Genomic DNA, 20,754 nt, shown 5'->3' on the forward strand with positions numbered 1-20,754 from the left:
AATTTTCCTAAAAATTCTTTTCTCGAAATTTATTCAAGGTCTTGGTTCTTCGAAAAAATCGACCGATGGAATTTGAACATATTTTTTTTTTTGTTATTCAAGTGGTTACAACATCGTCCAATATTGACATATTCCAAATAAGACATTGATTCTTACCAAAAAAGTTTTCAATCCATAAATTTGGATGAAGAAAATTATTTATCTCAGAACTAAGAATGAATAATAATAAAACAAAGTATAAAATGTGTTACATTATAAGATGATTAACATACCTACACTGCATTATTTAGAGGTGAAAAAACAAACATGTTATATGAGAATTTTTTTAATGAAGTTATTACACAATACATAATTACCTTCAATAATTCAAATATTTAATTATATCAAAGCACCCATTTATAATAAGAAATAATGTAAATGATGGTCATATCTAGAAATTTACTACACAATGTGACGGGATAAGAGAGAACCATCTTTAAAAGATCTGTTAACAATAATTTAGACATGAATATTCAATTTGTTAGCAAGTGTGTGAATTTTTATCTTCAAAGGTGTAGCCTCTCCTGTTTTTATAATTTGAGGGTACGGTCTGGTTAAAGCCCAAAATTTTAAAGAGGCTTTCAATATTTCAAGCAACCTGTCTGGAACTTGATGTTAATGAATCATAAAGATAAAAGCAGTATCGCGTTATTTATCAACATAAATAAAAATTTAAAAAAATAATTTTATCACGTATTTTCTTTAAAGCTGTATTTCTCCAAAATTATATAAAACAAGGTAATTTCCACTAATCTAACTTTGTTTCATTATTTTATCTATAATAAATTTCCGAATCCATTAAATATTCCAAAAATATCCTTGGACGGATACTTTATAATATCCCGTTCAAAACATTTACGACTACCAATCGTCAAATTTGGCATGAAAAACCAATCAAACCAAAATTAGAAATGTCAGTTGGTATGACTGTTCTGTTAACAGATAATTCACTGAAGTTTCAGGAAAAAGTTAGGTTAGGTAATGATTTTTTTCGGAATTGGCATATACCTTCGTTACTAACCAAGTAGATTGAAGAACCATACCCCTTTGTAACAATAACAGGTCGATTGTATGCTATCCTGTGATACTAAAAGAATAATATCCAATTTCATAGTTTAAAATTCGAAATCACATGCAAGAATATATAGTTCAATATTTTGTACAATAACCATACTGTTCCTATAATACAAACTACTGATGATTATTGAAATTAGTCAAACATTTATTCATAATTCCATGATATGTATCTAGGAACAACATATCTATGAGTAAAATCTACCGGTTTAAATTAATGTAAATTTTTTTCATAATTTTCGACATCACTGAAATTGATAATGTCAATTTCTGTGATTCCGTTGCCAGAGAACTGGGCAAATTTGGCTTCTGCATTCAATTCAGCTGATCTCTTTACCACTGAAAAAATAAAATGACAATGTTATATTATGTTCTCCAAGTAAATGCAGTACACAATTCAGTAGTCTATTATTTCCCTGTATTTTCAATTTGAGTGCTTTTTCAGATATATTGTTTTTTATTTGATGCATCCCAAAACATGAAATGATTCTTTTTAAAATGAAAATAGGCCGTCAAAATGCAATTTTACACAACGTGGCCTCAATGACGTCACTTTCAAGTGAAGAGTTTTCCAATATGACATTTCATTGTGAATAGCCCGCTATTAAGATGTCTAAACACCAGGTGTATGAACTGATTAGCTTTTGTTTTGCCAATTTTGAGAATATTAGTTAAGCTTCGTTATGTCAACTGTAGGTAGCGCTATCAACAAATTAAGATTCTTGTTATTTATTATTTATGAGTTTTGTACCTATATATGTATATCTTTCATTATAGTTATGATCTATGGAAGCAATTCTTGTAATTGAAATACCAATAAACTCTCTCTCTATTTCAAATATTTGAATTCATTCCAGTAAACGTTTCGTGATTCGTTTCACGACTTTGCACGATCATACTCGGTTACACATCGCTTTTGATTGGTCAGTATCGGGTTTTAATTAATGTATCCAATCAAAATCAACGGAAAAAGATCGAAATGACAAATATGACATTGCGGCGCCGCCACGAACTAAAACTAATATATATTTAATGGATTCGGTCCTTACTTGGCGGAAATTCATTATAAATAAAATAAAACGAAGTAATTTCCACTATGTTATTTAATTGTTAGCAACAATTGTTTCGCCACACTGTGGCTTCATCAGGCTACATTTCTGAACTGATAAGAGTACAAAGGTTTTCGGAATCTTATATAGGAACAAAATTGACACAAAAATATTCGAAAGGGTATAAATTACAAAGTTATATTGGACCATTTACAGCCTGGGATTTCCAAACTATCGGAAGAAATTCAATAAAGGGGATGAGTTTACATCCGTTTGTTCGTTCAACAGAATATTTTGGGTATTATACCTGTTTATTTCCAGGGATTCTAAGAGTGTTAGTCTTAAGCTCTTGTTTTCTAAATGAAGAATTTTAAAGTTATTATTGAAGGTATGGTCCCATTCTTTTAAGTGATTCGCGTAGGTTGAAAACGAACTATCAGATGTATAACTCTTTTGGTGTTCCTTTATCCTTTTATTGAACGATCTTCCTGTTTGTCCAATATAAACCATAGGGCAATCATTACAGGTTAACTTGTAGACACCGGATTTAGTTTCTTTATCTGTTTTGTCTTTATTGTTTTTAATGAACATCTCTAAGTTGTTACTTGTTTTGAAGGATATTGTGTAATTGAATTTTGTTTTCAAGTATTTAGCAATCTTTTCAGAAATATTATTAACATAAGTTAACGAAAAAAATTTAGTATCAATACCATAATTTACCTTAGGGTATGTTAGACTCAAAGCTTGCTTTCTTTGTTTATTCCTCAAAATTTGATCAATAACATGTGGACTGTAACAGTTATTCACAGCTATTTGTTTAATTAAATTTAATTCTTTACAAAAATTAGCATGATTCATAGGTATATTGATTAATCTATGGATCATACAATTGTATGCAGCCATTTTTTGGTTTAACGGGTGGTTAGAAGTAGCATGGATGGTAGTATCAGTATGTGTAGGTTTTCTAAAAATACTGAAACTATGATAGTTATTATTTCTGGTAATTGTTAAATCAAGAAAGTTGAGAGAATTGTTATGTTCAATTTCAGAAGTGAATTTGATACTTGGGTGAATGTTATTGATAAATTCTGTGAACAAAGAAAGTTGTCTATTTGTACCTTTGAAGCAACATATAATATCGTCTACATATCTAAACCAATAAAGGAAATATTTTGTGTTATTGTTAGAGTGAATTTTGTTTTCTAAATTATTCATGAATATTTCTGCTAGGATTGGACTTAAAGGGTTACCCATAATCAAACCTTCATCAGACTTATAAATGGTTTCATTAAATTGAAAGTAATTTTGACTAACAATTAAATAACATAGTGGAAATTACTTCGTTTTATTTTATTTAAAACTAATATTTTCAATTTGGTCGAATGTCATTGCATTCAAAATTTGAGGAGTGCACACACCATGGTTTTAGACATCTTACCCGCTATCTGGGCAGCTGTCATCTTTGAAACGTGACAACTACCTCAATTTCTGAAGATTGAACGATGCGCGTATCAGAAAAACTCAAATTGACAGAGGAAAAACACAAACAATAATACCACTATGTACTTTTATGACAAATAACAACATGCCAACCGCCGTCATATTGAATTTTACTATTGACAGGTCTCTGGATTGCCTAATAGTAATGTTTGAGGTTGGAATTCAATGTAGTTGCCCTATGTTCTCAATTACCTTTCTATAGGGGAAATTAATCTGTTCAGTCTTTCCGAACAACTGGCTTTTTTCTATTGTAGAAAATGCCGAAAACTAAAAGCAAACGAACGAACATACAAATAACACACGTGTTTAATACAGAAGATTGACGTCATCATAAGTTCGTCCAATCCAGTCATAGACGTATCAGGATTAGGATAATAAGTCTATGAATCCAGTTAGTATCTTATCAAGTAATAAAAGGCATGAAATATTCGCCTTTTTAGAACTTTTTTGAATATCCAATGAAATTGTATATTATAGTACAATATTTTTCAATAAGCACCTAAATTGGAGGTACAAAGGAAAATGATAGATTTCTTCGATAATTTTAAGGAAAAAAGGTCCTATAAACATGGGTATGCAAACGCTTTGTATTCAAGATACAGGGTGTTTCTTGTAGACCTACTTTTTTTGTGATGATTATACTAGTTCATTGAATTTTTTAATCTTCGAAACAGATTGGGTATAGTTATTTATAATACAAGTGCAGAAGGCATTGATATTCTTCCACGAGTTCAAAATTCAAAAACGAGCCACGAAGTGGCGAGTTTTGGAATGAACGAGTGGTAGAATGAGCCTTCTGTACGAGTATTATACATTATTTTCTCTAATTTATTGCATTTTCGTTGAAATTAATGAAATATTTCCATAAATATCATTTAGTGATTTTTGCATTGAAAAATGTTGGTTGGCAGAACTGATTTCTTTAAGGCAAATTGATGAATTGACAGATAAAGCCGTGGCGGAAAGTTCGGAGTGCCAACATAGAATAATAAAATATAACCATGAAAACTGTGCGTTTCTGATATATTCTCGCACGATTTTGTTCTACAAGATGTGGAAGAATGAACGGAATAACCACAGAATTAGAGAAAATAAGTATCAAAACTTATAATTAATTTCTTCGTTACAGCTTACTAGCTGGATTTTTATAATAATATGGATCTTCCTGAGGATTACTAAAGAATTGTTTGAAATTTTTTTCTCTAATTCTGTGGTTATTCCGTTCATTCTTCCATATCTTGTAGAACAAAATCGTGCGAGAATATATCAAGAACGCACAGTTTTCATGGTTATATTTTATTTTTATATGTTGGTACTCCGAACTTTCCGTCACGGCTTTATCTGTCAATTCATCAATTTGCCTTGAAGAAATCAGTTCTGCCAACCAACATTTTTCAATGCAAAAATCACTAAATAATATTCATGGGAATATTTCATTAATTTCAATAAAAATGCAATGAATTACAGAAAATAATGTATAATACTCGTACAGAAGGCTCATTCTACCACTCGTTCATTCAAAAACTCGCCACTTCATGGCTTGTTTTTGAATTTTGAACTCGTGGAAGAATATCAATACCTTCTGCACTTGTATTATAAATAACTATTCTCAAATCGGTAGTAGATACGACAAAACTACAAGGAACCAAAAAGTTTAGAACTGGATTTCTTTTCACATTTTTCTACCAGTGGTCCACTAAAAAAAGTTCTGGAGGAAAGAAGCTTTAACTTTAAATTGGAATTTCTATGTCAAATGTAAGTTAAATATCTTGTGAAGGGAAGGTGCTATGAGAAAAAAAAAAAAAACAAACTTTAAAACCAAGCTTTTGCGGGTCCATATTTATTAGACTTTTTTTCGTAAAATAATTCTAGGAATCTGTCATTTTCGTTTGTACGTTCAATTTATGAACACCCTGCATGGGCTTATTCTGTATGTTTATCGTTGGAAATGATAAACTAAAATCGTTAAGAGCAGAGTTGAATTATTCCAACAACATACAATTTCAACTTACCTCTTCCAACCGATTTCTCCAATTTATAGATCGGCATATCTTCACATTCCTTTGTGATGTAGTTTCCAATGCTTTGGGTATCTTTGATGGGGGGCAAGACTACATGCATGGTCTCTTTCACAACCTGAGTATCGACTTTGTAGTATCCATCCCACATTTTATTCATCAGATCGAAAAACGATTTCGGTGGTAGTACGTTGACCCTGTTCAAGGGCATCACGAAGCATCTCCGAGCAGAGGTATCGATGATTCCTGTTGTGTTGGTGTTGAAATCGTGGATGAAACGTCCGTTCCGACCATCGCTGAAGTCTGGCACGTCGATCTTTTCGATTTTGTTGACCAGGTCAATCTCAAGGGCTTCTTGTAGTTCATCGTTGGAAGTACGCTCGTAGAGAGAATCTGAGATGTGTAAACTGAAAATAATGGTAGTAACTATAAACTTCATTCGATAATGCAACTTATTAGTTGATTTGTATATTTAATGTGAGAAATAAAAAAATATAATAAAAAAAAATAATGGAGACAAGTCTGACATAAAGAGTGTTCTGTAAGCATATGTAATTGAAATTAGGGTCTGTTGTTCCTATAAATTATTTTCTAATTTGCCTCCCTTTAAAAGTTACAGCCCCTCAAAGATGCAAACTAATTCCTACTTTTCAACCAATTCAGCATTTCTCTGGGGTGCAAATTGACAAACCCTTATACTTTTTCATTCAAATTTTTTTTTTGTATTTAGATAAGAGAGAAAAAAATTTTCTGAATTATCATTACACTTTGAAAAAAAAATCTCCCCTAATTTTTTCCTTTCCAAACACTATTACCTACTGCTCCAAGAAATCGACGTACCACTTATTGAATATTTCATTTTGGTGGAATTTCAGATCTTCATATCTCCTAAAATGTATGTACAGTTTGTTTTTCGAGAACATTTTTCATTCCCTAATTGTATTGGGGTGAGTTAATCTCTTGAAGTAGTTTATAATCAACTAAAAGCGCTGGTAAAGTTGCAAGCCTATATTATAACTACATACTCAACCTCCTCAATTATTAGATATACAGGTGTTCCTAAATTGGAGGTACAATGAAAAATGAGCGATTCCTTGGATCATTTTAAGGAAAAAAATCTATAACATGGGCAAACGCTTTGTTTTCGAGATACAGGATGTTATAGTTTAATTTTTCTTCAATTTTTTTCTCATAGCACCTTGCCTCCACGAGAGATATAACTTAAATTATCATCATGTAATGCTAATTTTGAATGCAAATCTGCAGGGTGGTATTTTTTCTGGAACACATGAATGCTTCAGGTTTCACGTCAGTGTTTTCCTCTTAATTTTTTTTCAGTATTCTGCTTGAGTTTTCTACAAGCGTGAAATTATCATTTTATATCTGAAACCTCAAAACTACGTCGGTTTTGTGGTCAGGGAATATTAGGTAATTATTATTCATATTATCTTTAAATTTTAATAGGTTCTGATGACGCGATCGAAATAATATTTTGTATGGAGCATGAAATTGTTCTTTCACATCTGAATGCAAAATTTAATTTCTATCAAATGAATACTTTTGAAATTGAAACTGTCAGGAAAACAAAATTTCGAAAGGCCATATTTACGAAACCCCTAGTCTGATTATGACCATTAACGAACTAAACTGGGGATCCAATATATTATTTATATATCATCGAGTTATTTCCGTTTCCTAAAGAGAAAGAGATTGCATGATATGTATAATAGTTTCCTCTATTTTATGTAAAACTAATATCAATGTTCAAATTAGGTTGGTGTGTAACTTACCCTTGAGCGCTGATTCTAACTTTGCTTTTGAATCTAGGTAGTTGAAGGTACTGTTGTTGGAGGTAAAATCCGCTAATAATACCAATGCTTACAATAAGCAAAGCAGCGAAGAGCAAGCCAAATATTGTTGAGTTTGAAACTCGACGAGCTCTGGTATTGAAATAAACGATGTTGCCATTCTGAGCTTCTGCATCTTTTTGAGCCGCCTGCTCAGAAAAAAAATTGAATAGAAATATTATAGGAAGCACATCTCAACATAATCTTATTTAAAATGTGTGAAATTGTCATTGCCTGATCAATTACGCATGTCTAAGTAAATTACATTCAATAAGATATCAAAACAAAAAATATATTCTCTAACTGTTATAATACCAGAAGCCTAAATATATTTTTAAAATTCTCGATAAGTTTATTGTCAAATAGTTTCTAGAATGCAATAGATGCATAAATTCAAAGCAATTTCTATTTCTCTAGACAACAGACAGATAAGATTATATCCGATTTTTCAAACTTTATACTTCGTAATTAAATAAATAATGGGATGATATAGCAATAAACATATAGAGAGAAAATGCATAAATTATGCATATTGCATTTCTTTCATCTTTCCACACTGACAATTCAGAACATATCATGAAATGGTGGGCGTCTTACCTCAGTGGTTTTGGCTAATTGATCAGCACTAACCAATGGCACAACAAGTTTATCTCCTTTTTTACTAAAAGGTGTTATTAGTATAGTCATCGTGACAAATAATTTGTTCAGGAAATCAAAAACTTGTTTACTTTGTGAAGTGATCAATAAAGTATTATTTAATCACAGACCACTTTGACAATCTGTGATTCAACCATAGAACCCGTGTTACCAATACCTTAAAATATACAATTCCTGACATGAGTAGCCGAATAAATATACCAAATACCATAATTTATTTTACTTGGTGAAACCAAACTAGTTCAGATCTGAAACCCCTTCTCGAAAATGGTAATAACTCAATCTAATATACAATATTTTTTACAGTTAAGGTCAAATATCTAGGATTGGTAAGACTACATAGAAAGGAATATTTGATGACAGAATATAAAATTAAATAACAAATATTTCATCATCTCTACTATTGTTTTTTGCTTATTCTACATGTTTATTCTGGCCATGTAGATTATATCCCATAAAATGTAAGGTAAATAGATTTTCAGTCATCTTTGACACTAGGCTGGAAAAATTATGAAAATCAGCTGATATTCCTAGATCTAGATACAAAAGTTCTTAAATACGAGTGAATAACCTAAAGTTCTATCACAGATTACTAATGTTTGTAATTTCACCAAAAAATTCTAAAAAAGCTTGCTCAGTAGACAAAAATGGTAGAAAACGGGAAGCCATGGGATTTCTGAAGTATTAACAACAATCATAGACCTAATATCCATATTATTATATTAGGTCTATGACAACGATGTAGAATATTCAGCAGTATTATTCAAGTAATCAACGAAGAGTGCCTTAAACATTGAAAGTTATACTTTTATTGTTATAGATGTTTTTACATTGGTTACAAATTTTTCATGGCTCCTGTTATTGAAATGACTGTGTTAAACATAAATTATTTATGACTTGTATTTATAAGTTCCCTTAGAATATATACAATGACTTTCATTAGAGAGAACCTATTAATTTTATTATCAGCCTCCACACACAATTCGATATACTTAAACAAATCATGACCTTTGATTGATTTGGGAGGAGAATGTAATAATCCTCCTTTCATCATTGGCCAAGGAGCTTTTGAGGAGAGTAGAAGCTGAAAAAGAACAGCTCGTATATAATTCTATAACGTAAAGTAATTAAAATACATACTTTACAAACACTATAAATATTATGATCACTCAGTGGATATGAACATATGTCATCAGTAGAGAAAGCATAAGGTTCATCTTCAAAGTTTCTACTTTTATGGTTGTTTTTAATATTAAATTTTTCAATACCTGAAAAGAATGAAAAAATGAAGGAATTCAAAAATATTTAGGTTTGCTAAAAAAAATATAAATTCATAAAACAAAAAAAGCATTAACGCAATGTCAGTCAGATTTTTTTATAATCAATTCTGTCAGCAAGTAACAGAAAAAACTGCAAACGAATAAATCTGCTTTCCGATGGATATTCTTCGGTTTAGGTATTATCAGATTAGGAAAACTTGATTATTTTTTCCACACAAAGGCTAGAGACCTAAAATTTTGTATAATTCATTTTAGTGATACGTGACAGATAGATTCTGAGATATTGAAATAAAAAAAGAATTACTTTTAATCTCCCAAAAACATGGTTTTAACAAAAATTTGCATAAACAGTTGTTTCTCAATCGAGAAAAAAGAAACATATAAATGCCAATTGAAAATGTTGGGGAGAATCGTACAACTTACTTTGATTTCTCATCTGAATGATAGCATTCTCCAAGTCTATGAAATAAACATTTAAATTACGATCAACAACAATATTATCAGGGGAAACATCAGTCAAGTACAGACTGAATGTTTGATGTGCAGTAGTGAAATCTTCTGCTGCATTTAGAATACCAACAGCAATTGTAGCTCTATCAATCCAAGGATGTATTTCAAAATAGTTCAAATTCACACCACAATAACTTTGTACGATCATTCGGCCACAAGCTCCATAATATTTTGGCACAGGCCACCCTTTTTTGTACTCAAACACCTTGAGTAAAAGTGGCTCCACATTAACCTGTTTGATCGTCCAAATTTGTTCCAGGGTGAATCCTTTCTGGTAAAGATATTCCAAGAAATACTCAGCTGTTTCTAAATTGCACACATGAAAGTCCTTAATGTTTATATTGTCCTTTTTATAAAATGTCTCTAGAATACTGTTCACTAAAAAGGCTCTATATTTGCGTGCACTTAACGTTTTAACCATTGTCAACACTTTCACTAATTCTTCATCTTGTCCCAACTTCTTCAACACCACTTCAGAGTCTTTGAATTTACCATAAAATACATTTTTTACACTGAATAAATTGTTAAATACTCGTTCAAATGAAGAAAAATCTAGTTTTATTTCAGAGTTATTCATGCTATCACACATATTGGTTCCATAGCAAAGTGGGCATTTATCAACTTCACACTTTTGGATCAGGGGATGTTTGAACATTGAAATAACATATATGATGATGGCTAATAAACAGCCGAGGGCTGGATAAAGTTTGAATGCCATTGTGAGAAACATTTAATTTTTTAATCCTTGTTGTAAAGCTTTCTGTCTATAAGAATAAAGCTCTTTTACCCATTTTTCCATTCTTGTTTCTTCATTCATAAATAGCTGTAATAGAATAAATTATGAAACTCATTTTCATAATATATATGTTCTGATAGGTTTCCGCGGTAGGAAATATTTGAACTTTGTGTGTTCCGGATTGTTGCCTCGAAGGACGGAAGATAACCACACCTACGAGAATACTCTTGTTGATGATACCTGGGGAGTAGGCAGATTGAGACCATGGCGTAAAGTCAACGGTTCTTGAGAATGGCTCCAAAATCGGAGCCGAAACGTCAAACACGACAAAATGTTAGACGCGGTCCAATCCGGAACACACAAAGTTCATATATATATATATATATCATAATATGAAATAAACAAAACCTACATTGCTATTAAAAATGCTGTCAGGTTCTACCGGTTCTACTTCAGGTACTTTAATAGTTTGCTTTTGGAGATCTATAACTATGTTATCCATTTTTTTATTCATACTGGAATTAAATTGTTTTTGAATAAAATTGTCACTATTCAATTCGTCCAAAACTGCACTATTGATGGGCATGTTAATTTTTTCTGATCCAATTTGTTTTTTAAGGGAAGACTCCCTATCTTTAGATGCCGATTTGACAGATTCTTTCAGTTTCATGGACTTTTTAGCTGGCTGTGAACTTTCAGAGGAACTGGATGATGATTTTCTCTTTGGTTTACTTGCATATTCACGAATGAAAGATTTAGACCGAGATCTTCTAGATTTATAAGAATCTTTAGATCTAGACCTTCTATATCTGTCTTTTCCTCTAGATGATGATCTTTTTCTGTCTCTAGAGACTGAATTACTGAAATCTTTTGAACGGGACCTCCTTCTATCTCTAGATGTTGATCTTTTACGATCCCTTGAATGAGAATGTCGTCTTTTAGAAATAGATCTCTCACTAGAAGGTGATCTCCTTGAACTAGATTTGTGGGACTTATAAGATCTAAAAAAATTTAATCAAATAAAATTTGTTGTATATTTTGAAAGAATGGTTCAATTATGATGGGATTACTCACGAGAATTTTGTACTTCTATCCCGACTTCGACTTCTGGTCTTATGTTTATTTACTTTTTTATCTTTCTTTCTTCTACTCCTTGAATCCTCCGAACTAGATGACGATCTGGAGGAAAATATTGATAAACATCAAACAATTTCTTTTCAATAATTATTTGAGAGTTTGATAACTCCTTCTAAACATGTCCATGTTAATACTGGAGTTGTTACAAATTAGGATGAAAAAAATACCGAACTTATACTACAAAAATTTTTAGACAATGTTTAGAGTCTAGTACCAAATACTCATTTGCATCATATAGAATGATGACCCGTCTTACCTGTGCCTATGTTTACTTTTACTGCTGTACTTTTCTGTATCTGAATCGCTGGAATACTTACCCATCTTGGTTATATCTAACAATTATAAAAAAAAAAGTTATTTTACCATTCCAGAGTAAATGATACCAATAAATGATTGGATTTATTGTTCTACCTTTCTCAGAATTTGAGTGAAGACTGTTCCCCAAATTAATATCGTTATCGTATCCCGAGAGATTTGGATGAATACATCACACGTTCGCGGTAATTAATAATTATCACATAATAATATAATATTCAGCATAATGTTTTTTTCGATTGAACTCACGATCATAGAATAATATAAAGGTCAAAGTCAGCGAGCACAGAATATACTCATACGGCCTTAGAACATAGAATAATCTAAGCATATAGCTGTGCGCATCGAAGAGTGTAATTTAAGATTACTTATTAAACCCATAGAGTACTCTGAGGTTAAACCTTTCATTGAATTAACTGTACCAGAACAAACTAATCACTCAAAATAGACGAATTATTTGCCGCTTAAACTATAACTCTTCATAACCTCTAATATTTTTCTTCTTCTTCCTTATTCATAAGACCATGTCTTGTCATCTTCTGTTCATCCAGCCTCTTGCGATGTTGATGTCCAACTCTCGTTTTACGTTAGATTATTATTGGGTTATTTACCCCGAAACATGTAAATTGAGTTATCTCTTAATAAATAAATAAAAATGGATATGCTACTTTTTGTAGTATTCCTAAAAAAAATCAATAATAGCATTTGTAATATTTTGTTGGGATTGTATAATTGAAGGGTAATGTGAAATGATCAATTCGGATAAGTAAAAAAACCTTTCAACTAAAGTTTATTAGTCATGCAAATAACATGTAACATTTTGTTATGTGACCAGCATTTAAAACTTCTTCACCTTCATAAACACTTCTAGAAGTGTTTGTGCCTTTAAGATACCCCAAGTATTCTACTAAACTCAGTCTTGCCATTTGGACCTAAAAAAGGTACTATTAGAATCCTGTAGTATAATAATGTTGAATGAACCGTTCACATATTATATGCACACGATTGTTATTCGTCATTTTTCGAAGTCTTCCATCCTTACATAACTTTCAATATCACTAGATTGAACTGAAACAAATGATGATATCAACCGCCTTTACCTAAAATGAAAATATTATATACACAGTAATACACTTGTTCACTATAGAAGTCTGAAAAGTTTTTATATTTATTGTAAAATCGAATTTTAATAACGCAAATACACGCACAACTAATACAACAAAACACTCCAATGTCAACATTTATAGTTCTACGTCTGCTCACCTTGGCGCTGCATTCTTATTTTTAGATGCCTATTCTACGTGATCATAATATAAAATAGAATGCATTTAGTTGAAAAGCGAAGTTTGGAGTTAAGTATTTCACGAAGTTTAAAAGTGCCATATTCTGGTAATTCAGTGCAAAAGGCGTTTATTGTTCTTGAATGAAATATCTTTCCATCATGTTAATAGGTCAATATCTACGTATGCTGTACAAGCATAGGGCCCCCGCAAAAGGGTCATCAACGCCCTCGTGCCGAACATATTTTGGCGCCCCTCAAAGGGGGAGGGGGAGAAAAGCGCTGCTGGATAATCGGCAAAAATTTTTTTAGGTTTTGTTAAGAATTTAGTGTAGAATGGAATGGTTGAAAATCTGTCAGCAACCTCCATTGCCTTAAGAACTTTATGCTGTCATTTGTTACATAATAATTTTTTTTAATTTTTCATTATTTTATTTAAGCATTCGACTAAAAGACCATTTTATTTTAATTTTGTAATGAAACTTAATTAGGATCAATCCAGGAATTAAATGTATGTTTTTCTAGATTTGGCTGCTGCAAATTCTTTTATAATATTATCAATCAATCAATTTTATCGAGTATCTCCTGCTCTATAGCTAAGATTGCCAAACCATCAGAAAACCTTTCTTGTGACATAGTTGACCTCAAATAGTTTTTAATTATTATTAATTAAGTGAATGATCTCTCATCAGAAGCAACAGACACAGAGGTAAAGGGAGAAGGATTCTTAAGGCAATACTAAGATTCGGTAGAGAAGAAGTTAAATTATTTTCAAAAATATATTGCATAATTTCAAGAGGATTTGACGCTTCCGGTAATGAAAATAATCTTAGAGCTTTTATCTCATTGAAAAAATCATGTTCTTTCACGTCAGCCTCTTGTTTTCCTTATCAGTTAGCTCTTGTTGAAGAGCATGAGAGCATTTTAATAGATCTTCGTCATTTAATTTAAGAATACAATACAATACAAGAATACAAATAAAACAAAAAACGTTATCGTAATCAGATATCATTTCGAACCTACTATTTAAAGAACTTAGTGTTTGATCAATTATTTTCAAAAAGAAATTTATTATGAAAGCGATTTTTGGATCTTGAGGTGCCTCATCCGTGTGTTCATAATCGAACAATTTTGGTTTATACTTTCGTCTTACAGTATAGATGTATAATGGAGAAAAACCTTGCTCTATCTCAAGAGCAGCCGCCAGTTTTCCAGCTTCAGCAAGTTTTTCCTCGAAAACATTATCATCTCTATAATTTTTGAAATGATCAACTAAATTCTTCAAATAGTTTTGGCACACTTTAATGTCAATCGCTACACTCTGCATCATTTTGCTTACAATATTAATCTGGAATGAAAGATCATACCAAATTATTATACTACAAATAAATTTAAAAGATCGAATATTTAATAAAAGAGAACTTGCTTTATGTCTAGTTTCTATGTTAAAAGTATCATTTTCTGCTATTTCTAATATTTGAATAAAATAATTACTTTTAATCTCCCAAAAACATGGTTTTAACAAAAATTTGCATAAACATCTTTGAATGACATTGTATGATATATCGTTGAATTCAGCGTTAAAAGTTATTTCGAAAAGTGTCATAAAATATACAGGTCCGTATTGAAAAAAATGAGGTTGAGGGTGGCCCAGAGAGCACGAAACGTTGGATACGAAATCTGATTACGTCAAATTTACTGTCGAATAAAAAATTCCTGTAACACATTTTGATAATATTTGAAATAAAGTGGAAAAAAAAGAAAAATCAAAATGACAAAATTTACTTTTTTTATGATATCTCAATAACCGGCCCTGATAATCTCGATTTGTTTGAACTGCTTGATAATGCTTCTATGCATGCAAATTTTTCTTCATTTGACCGACCTTCTAACTCTTATGGTTTGGAAGTTACCAATACAATCCCATTGAAAAAGTGGCCACCCTGTATAACCTGCAATGTTATAAAGTGAATTAATCTCGCTGAAATTTAGTTCACCACTAAATGGTATCGGGTGCCCATAAAGAAATCTCTTGCCGACGAAGGATAATTATTATCTATATGATTTATTTACTCGTAAAGAATTTCAAATAGCAATCTGGCTATTTCATACCGATTGCGACGTTCGGAAACTTGCATAAATTGCGAAAAAGAAGTTTAAAAAAAAAATTGTTGAAAAAATTTTAAATAATCTTTTTCAAAAACCTTTCGTCCTTCGGTTCTTCATGCGGTCTATAACAGGTTTTAGCGCCCATTTAGAGTTGCGCTTCGTGCACGCGTTACACGCGCTGTTGCGGGGGCCCTGTGTACAAGTTTCAATCGTTTCTCTGTAGGCATTTTGAATGATATTACAGAATACTTAATATTTTCAATATATCAAAACCATTCCAAAAAATAATTGGTTTTTGCTTATTTTTCTGGGAGAAATGATCCAAATCAATGAATGAATTATTTATTGATTTCAAAACACTTTCATACATTTGTTTGGTATATTTGAAATACTAAAAACAAATAATTAATAAACTTTAACAATATGAAATGAAAGAAGTGAAATTATATAAAAAATAAATCTTAACATAATACAAAATACTGAAACTTTATTACACAAGAACTTTTTATTGTTTGAGTGTCTGACGAATATTCTTTCTGAAATGTTCAATTGAATGCCATCGTTAATTAAAGCGTTATAATACACTACGTCAATTTTTGTACTTTCATTCATCATTAAAGGGAAAATTTGAAAAATTAATTTTTGTAAATCGTCTATTTCATTATTCGATGTCCGACGCTCAAAACGGTATTTGCAGTGCAGAAGAATGAATGAAAAATAAAACACTATAGAGTTTAATACCTTCTTCAACCTAATTTCAAGTCCTTAAATCCAAAGGCAAATCTGAAAAGTTGGAAATGGTGAAATGGAATCATTTCCCGTCTATTTTGCATTCTATTCTGAGGAATCAACATTCTGAGAATTGAAAAGAAAAATAATCCAGAAGCCGCCCGAAATAAGCAATAAAATTCGGCAACGTTTAGCAAAGCGAACGTCGTCAAGGCTGATGAGTGCATCTGTCACAGGGTTTTTTCTGAATTCCTTTTTAAATTTCTGAAAGCACATTGAATATCTCAGTCAGAAAGTGAACAAAGTAAGTTTTGCTATAAGATATAAAATACCTGAACATGAAGTCAATTAGAATATTATGCAATGCAAATTTCGAAGCACTATTAAGATATGAAATAATTTTTTGGGGCACCCCACCAAATTCAGGAAAAATGTTTCCAATTCAGAAAAGAATATGTAGGGTAATTTTCAAAATGAAATATAGAGAATCTTGTAGAAATTATTTAGGCAGAACAATATACAGGGTGTCACGTCACAGTGACACCGGAGGTAGGTCAGCTAAAGAGGGACCTAACCAGCCTAACATGACCCCAGTAAAAGTTGCATGGTTTTCGAGTTATTACCAAATTACGTTTTTTAGTGAATTTTCATCTTTTTTAACATTGTCAGGGTCAGAATTCTGCTGGAAAGCTCTCGAAGCTTATTTTTTTTGTTGTAATGGAATCTTAAATAGTTATTCAAGATGACATGAGTATGATTCTGTCAAAAAGTTATGTGGATTTCCGTAAATTAATGGATAAATCTTGATTTCAATTGCTAGCAAAACGAGAACTTCGACTTTGGACACCTGCTGTGAAAAAAAAATCCTTGAAACAAAACGAGCAAGTAACATCAAAAAATTGGGCATTTTAGACAGATTTAGAAATGGTACAATACACGAATCTTATGCCCATAAAACTAGGTATTTTCATCATTTTACCGATGCCCTACTTAACTAAGTTGAAACTAGGAACCCCGCTATCAGGTAATTTTGCCGCTTGCTATGACATTACATTTGATACCGGGCTTTGTTATTATTTGTTAAAGTCACAATAGGGAAAAAGATGGATTAGGGAAAGCGAAAAAGGAATATTATTGAAAAAAAAGGTAAATTAATCAAAAACAGACTTAACTTTCGATTATTTATTTAATTCTTAAATCTAACTTACAGTAAATGTTCAAACTGTTTCCCTCGGACTCTAATGCATAAATGACACCGTTTTATAAAATTACGATTCAATTTTCTTAAACTAATTTCCGATATGGTCCGGGCTGCGTCGAATACGCGTTCACGCAATTCTTCCTCGCTTCTTATTGGTAATTGGAACGCGTATTCGACGCAGCCCGGACCATATCGGAAATTAGTTTAAGAAAATTGAATCGTAATTTTATAAAACGGTGTCATTTATGCATTAGAGTCCGAGGGAAACAGTTTGAACATTTACTGTAAGTTAGATTTAAGAATTAAATAAATAATCGAAAGTTAAGTCTGCTTTTAATTAATTTACCTTTTTTTCAATAATATTCCTTTTTCGCTTCCCCTAATCCATCTTTTTCCCTATTGTGACTTCAACAAATAATAACAAAGCCCGGTATCAAATGTAATGTCATAGCAAGCGGCAAAATTACCTGATAGCGGGGTTCCTAGTTTCAACTTAGTTAAGTAGGGCATCGGTAAAATGATGAAAATACCTAGTTTTATGGGCATAAGATTCGTGTATTGTACCATTTCTAAATCTGTCTAAAATGCCCAATTTTTTGATGTTACTTGCTCGTTTTGTTTCAAGGATTTTTTTTCACAGCAGGTGTCCAAAGTCGAAGTTCTCGTTTTGCTAGCAATTGAAATCAAGATTTATCCATTAATTTACGGAAATCCACATAACTTTTTGACAGAAGCATACTCATGTCATCTTGAATAACTATTTAAGATTCCATTACAACAAAAAAAATAAGCTTCGAGAGCTTTCCAGCAGAATTCTGACCCTGACAATGTTAAAAAAGGTGAAAATTCACCAAAAAACGTAATTTGGTAATAACTCGAAAACCATGCAACTTTTACTGGGGTCATGTTAGGCTGGTTAGGTCCCTCTTTAGCTGACCTACCTCCGGTGTCACTGTGACGTGCCACTTATGGGACACCCTGTATTTACAGTATATGGTCTTTATTTCAGTGCCTAATGTTTCTATATAAAAATGAAGAAAAATTTATGAAAAATAATATTAATTATAGGCATGATACAAGAACTTTGAATATTAATTATCCTATTCACAGGTTGACATTAAGTGAGAAACATCCACCTTACAATTGTATTAGAGTTTTCAATCATTTACAAAATGAAATTAAGATCATAGATAATGTCAGACAATTCAAATCAAAGGTAAAACAGTTGTTAGTAAAAATTGGAAATTAAGATTATTGTTATGTTATGCTTTCTTCAGATTCTGTTTCAACGTAGGATCCTTCGAAATTTCCGTAGCGTTTTACTTGCTTTGAATTATTTTTACCAATTGAGTAAGTACTACAAATTGCTAAAAATCATTCACAACAAGTAGACAAATCGACATGTTTCAAGTCGTTGAGGCACAGTTTATATTCTTCTTGCACCAACCACTTGAACACGGTCTGCCACAGTACCAAGTCGAATATCAGGTGGTCCATGAGGGCCTTCGCAATCAATTCTCCAATGAATTCGAGTGTCTTGTGTACAGTGCATCCCATTTTGGGTGAGACAGCCAGGTTTCTCGCTTGTTATTTAAGATAGAGCCTTGCGGTTTTCACGTTCCTGTCCTACTTTTTTGTGAAATTAAAGTTGGTCTAATCAGATTGTTCATAACTGTTTCCGTTCGAAAGATACAGGGTGATTTTGGAAATTGATACTTTTCGGACTCCTTCTTTATCTCCGAAGTTATTAGAAATAATGCTGAGGTAAAAACTACGTCTGAATCAGAATTCTGCGTAGAATCCAGTGGCGTACTCAATATTTTTTTCGGGGTATGGTTTTGAAGATTCAACACTAACTTATGTTTTTTTTTTAATGGAACACCATGTGTATCATTACTTCATTGAATTCGTTATTTTTTTCCCTTCAAAATGATATATGACACTATGTAGGTAGGATGTTCAGAAATGTTAAAAAAACACTAAAACATCAAATAATGATGATTTTTTGTTAATGGGCAATGGATTTCCAATAGAAAAGAAGAATCAATAATGATAACAATAATTTATAGCGATGACAGCTAGATCAGATTGGTTTTTTCCTTCCAATGCCTACTTGATAAAACAATGCTCCCAAATGCATAGTAGCCATAATAACAACAAGGATGTTTGTGTCATCAATGACCTACTACTTTTAAAAATCGAAAGTAATAATCCTCTTATTGAAACATAGAAAATTCATGGCCCATTTACAAAAAATCATCATTATTTGACGTTTTAGTGTTTTTTTTAACATTTCTGAACATCCTACCTACATAGTATCATATATCATTTTGAAGGAAAAAAATAACGAATTCAATGAAGTAATGATATATAGGGTGTTCCATTAAAAAAATATAGGTTTGTGTTGAATCTTCAAAACCATACCCCGAAAAAAAATATTGAGTACGCCACTGGATTCTGCGCAGAATTCTGATTCAGACGTAGTTTTCAGCTCAGCATTATTTCTAATAATTTCGGAGATAAAGGAGGGGTTCGAAAAGTATCAATTTCCAAAATCACCCTGTATCTTTCGAACGGAAACAGTTATGCATAATCTGATTAGACCAACTTGAGTTTCACGAAAAAGTAGGACAGGAACGTGAAAACCGCAAGGCTCTATCTTAAATAACAAGCGAGAAACCTGGCTGTCTCACCCAAAATGGGATGCACTGTACATTCTACGAATTCGTATTCATTTAACGCTCTCACCTCCATGTTGTAATCGGGATAGAGTCCTGATTTGGTGCTTATTTTGTATCATTTTCTACTGAAAATACGTGGATCAAAATATAGACATGGTGTTCGGGGAACGAGAGCTCAAAAAATGAAAGAAACTTGATTTCGTGTCGAAGCAATTAAAAAATCTATTAATTTATCAAGGTCATGATCAGTGACGGCTCGTGCCCTCGAGATGTGGGTCGGCCACACACACACATATATATATATATATATATATATTTTTTTTTTAATTCACACTAGCGTGGTTATATATATATATATATATATATATATATATATATATATATATATATATATATATATATAAATATATATAAATTTTTCCACACCCCTTATCATACTTATAACTATATAAATAAATATATATAAACAAATAGATTTCCACGTCACCCAAGAGGACGGGTTGGTTTTTTGTTTTTAATGGGAAACCTCACCTAGAATAGCCCTATTATAACCCAATATGAAAATGTAGTTCTCAAATCAATGAAAACTGAAA

At 31.6% G+C, this 20,754-nt stretch overlaps 3 protein-coding genes and 1 long non-coding RNA gene across 5 annotated transcripts; 1 reads left to right on the forward strand and 3 right to left on the reverse strand.

The window, feature by feature from the left end:
• Positions 1 to 1,237: 1,237 nt before the first annotated feature.
• On the reverse strand, positions 1,238 to 8,305 carry LOC123678815 (integral membrane protein 2C). Its single transcript, XM_045616046.1, has 4 exons — positions 8,125 to 8,305; positions 7,471 to 7,676; positions 5,675 to 6,087; positions 1,238 to 1,452 (listed from the first exon to the last, which is right to left on the reverse strand). The coding sequence occupies exons 1-4, from the start codon at positions 8,212 to 8,214 to the stop codon at positions 1,328 to 1,330; spliced, it is 834 nt and encodes a 277-aa protein (XP_045472002.1). The 5' UTR covers positions 8,215 to 8,305; the 3' UTR covers positions 1,238 to 1,327.
• A 26-nt stretch (positions 8,306 to 8,331) lies between these two features.
• On the forward strand, positions 8,332 to 9,086 carry LOC123678817. Of its 2 annotated transcripts, none has more exons than XR_006747304.1 (2): positions 8,332 to 8,650; positions 8,773 to 9,086. It is a non-coding gene; the product is annotated as an uncharacterized LOC123678817 (long non-coding RNA). The 2 variants fall into 2 exon arrangements; XR_006747303.1 differs by having other exon boundaries at positions 8,334 to 8,645.
• Positions 8,967 to 10,704, reverse strand: LOC123678816 (divergent protein kinase domain 2A). Its single transcript, XM_045616047.1, has 3 exons — positions 9,888 to 10,704; positions 9,325 to 9,452; positions 8,967 to 9,268 (listed from the first exon to the last, which is right to left on the reverse strand). Exons 1-3 carry the CDS (start codon positions 10,702 to 10,704, stop codon positions 9,071 to 9,073), a joined length of 1,143 nt encoding a protein of 380 aa, XP_045472003.1. The 3' UTR covers positions 8,967 to 9,070.
• Positions 10,516 to 12,433, reverse strand: LOC123678814 (serine/Arginine-related protein 53-like). Its single transcript, XM_045616045.1, has 5 exons — positions 12,259 to 12,433; positions 12,104 to 12,179; positions 11,785 to 11,889; positions 11,123 to 11,711; positions 10,516 to 10,797 (listed from the first exon to the last, which is right to left on the reverse strand). The coding sequence occupies exons 2-5, from the start codon at positions 12,166 to 12,168 to the stop codon at positions 10,705 to 10,707; spliced, it is 852 nt and encodes a 283-aa protein (XP_045472001.1). The 5' UTR covers positions 12,169 to 12,179; positions 12,259 to 12,433; the 3' UTR covers positions 10,516 to 10,704.
• Positions 12,434 to 20,754: the final 8,321 nt, after the last annotated feature.

The sequence above is a fragment of the Harmonia axyridis genome, chromosome 4 (genome assembly GCF_914767665.1).
Source record: "Harmonia axyridis chromosome 4, icHarAxyr1.1, whole genome shotgun sequence".
Classification (NCBI taxonomy): Eukaryota; Metazoa; Arthropoda; class Insecta; order Coleoptera; family Coccinellidae; genus Harmonia; species Harmonia axyridis.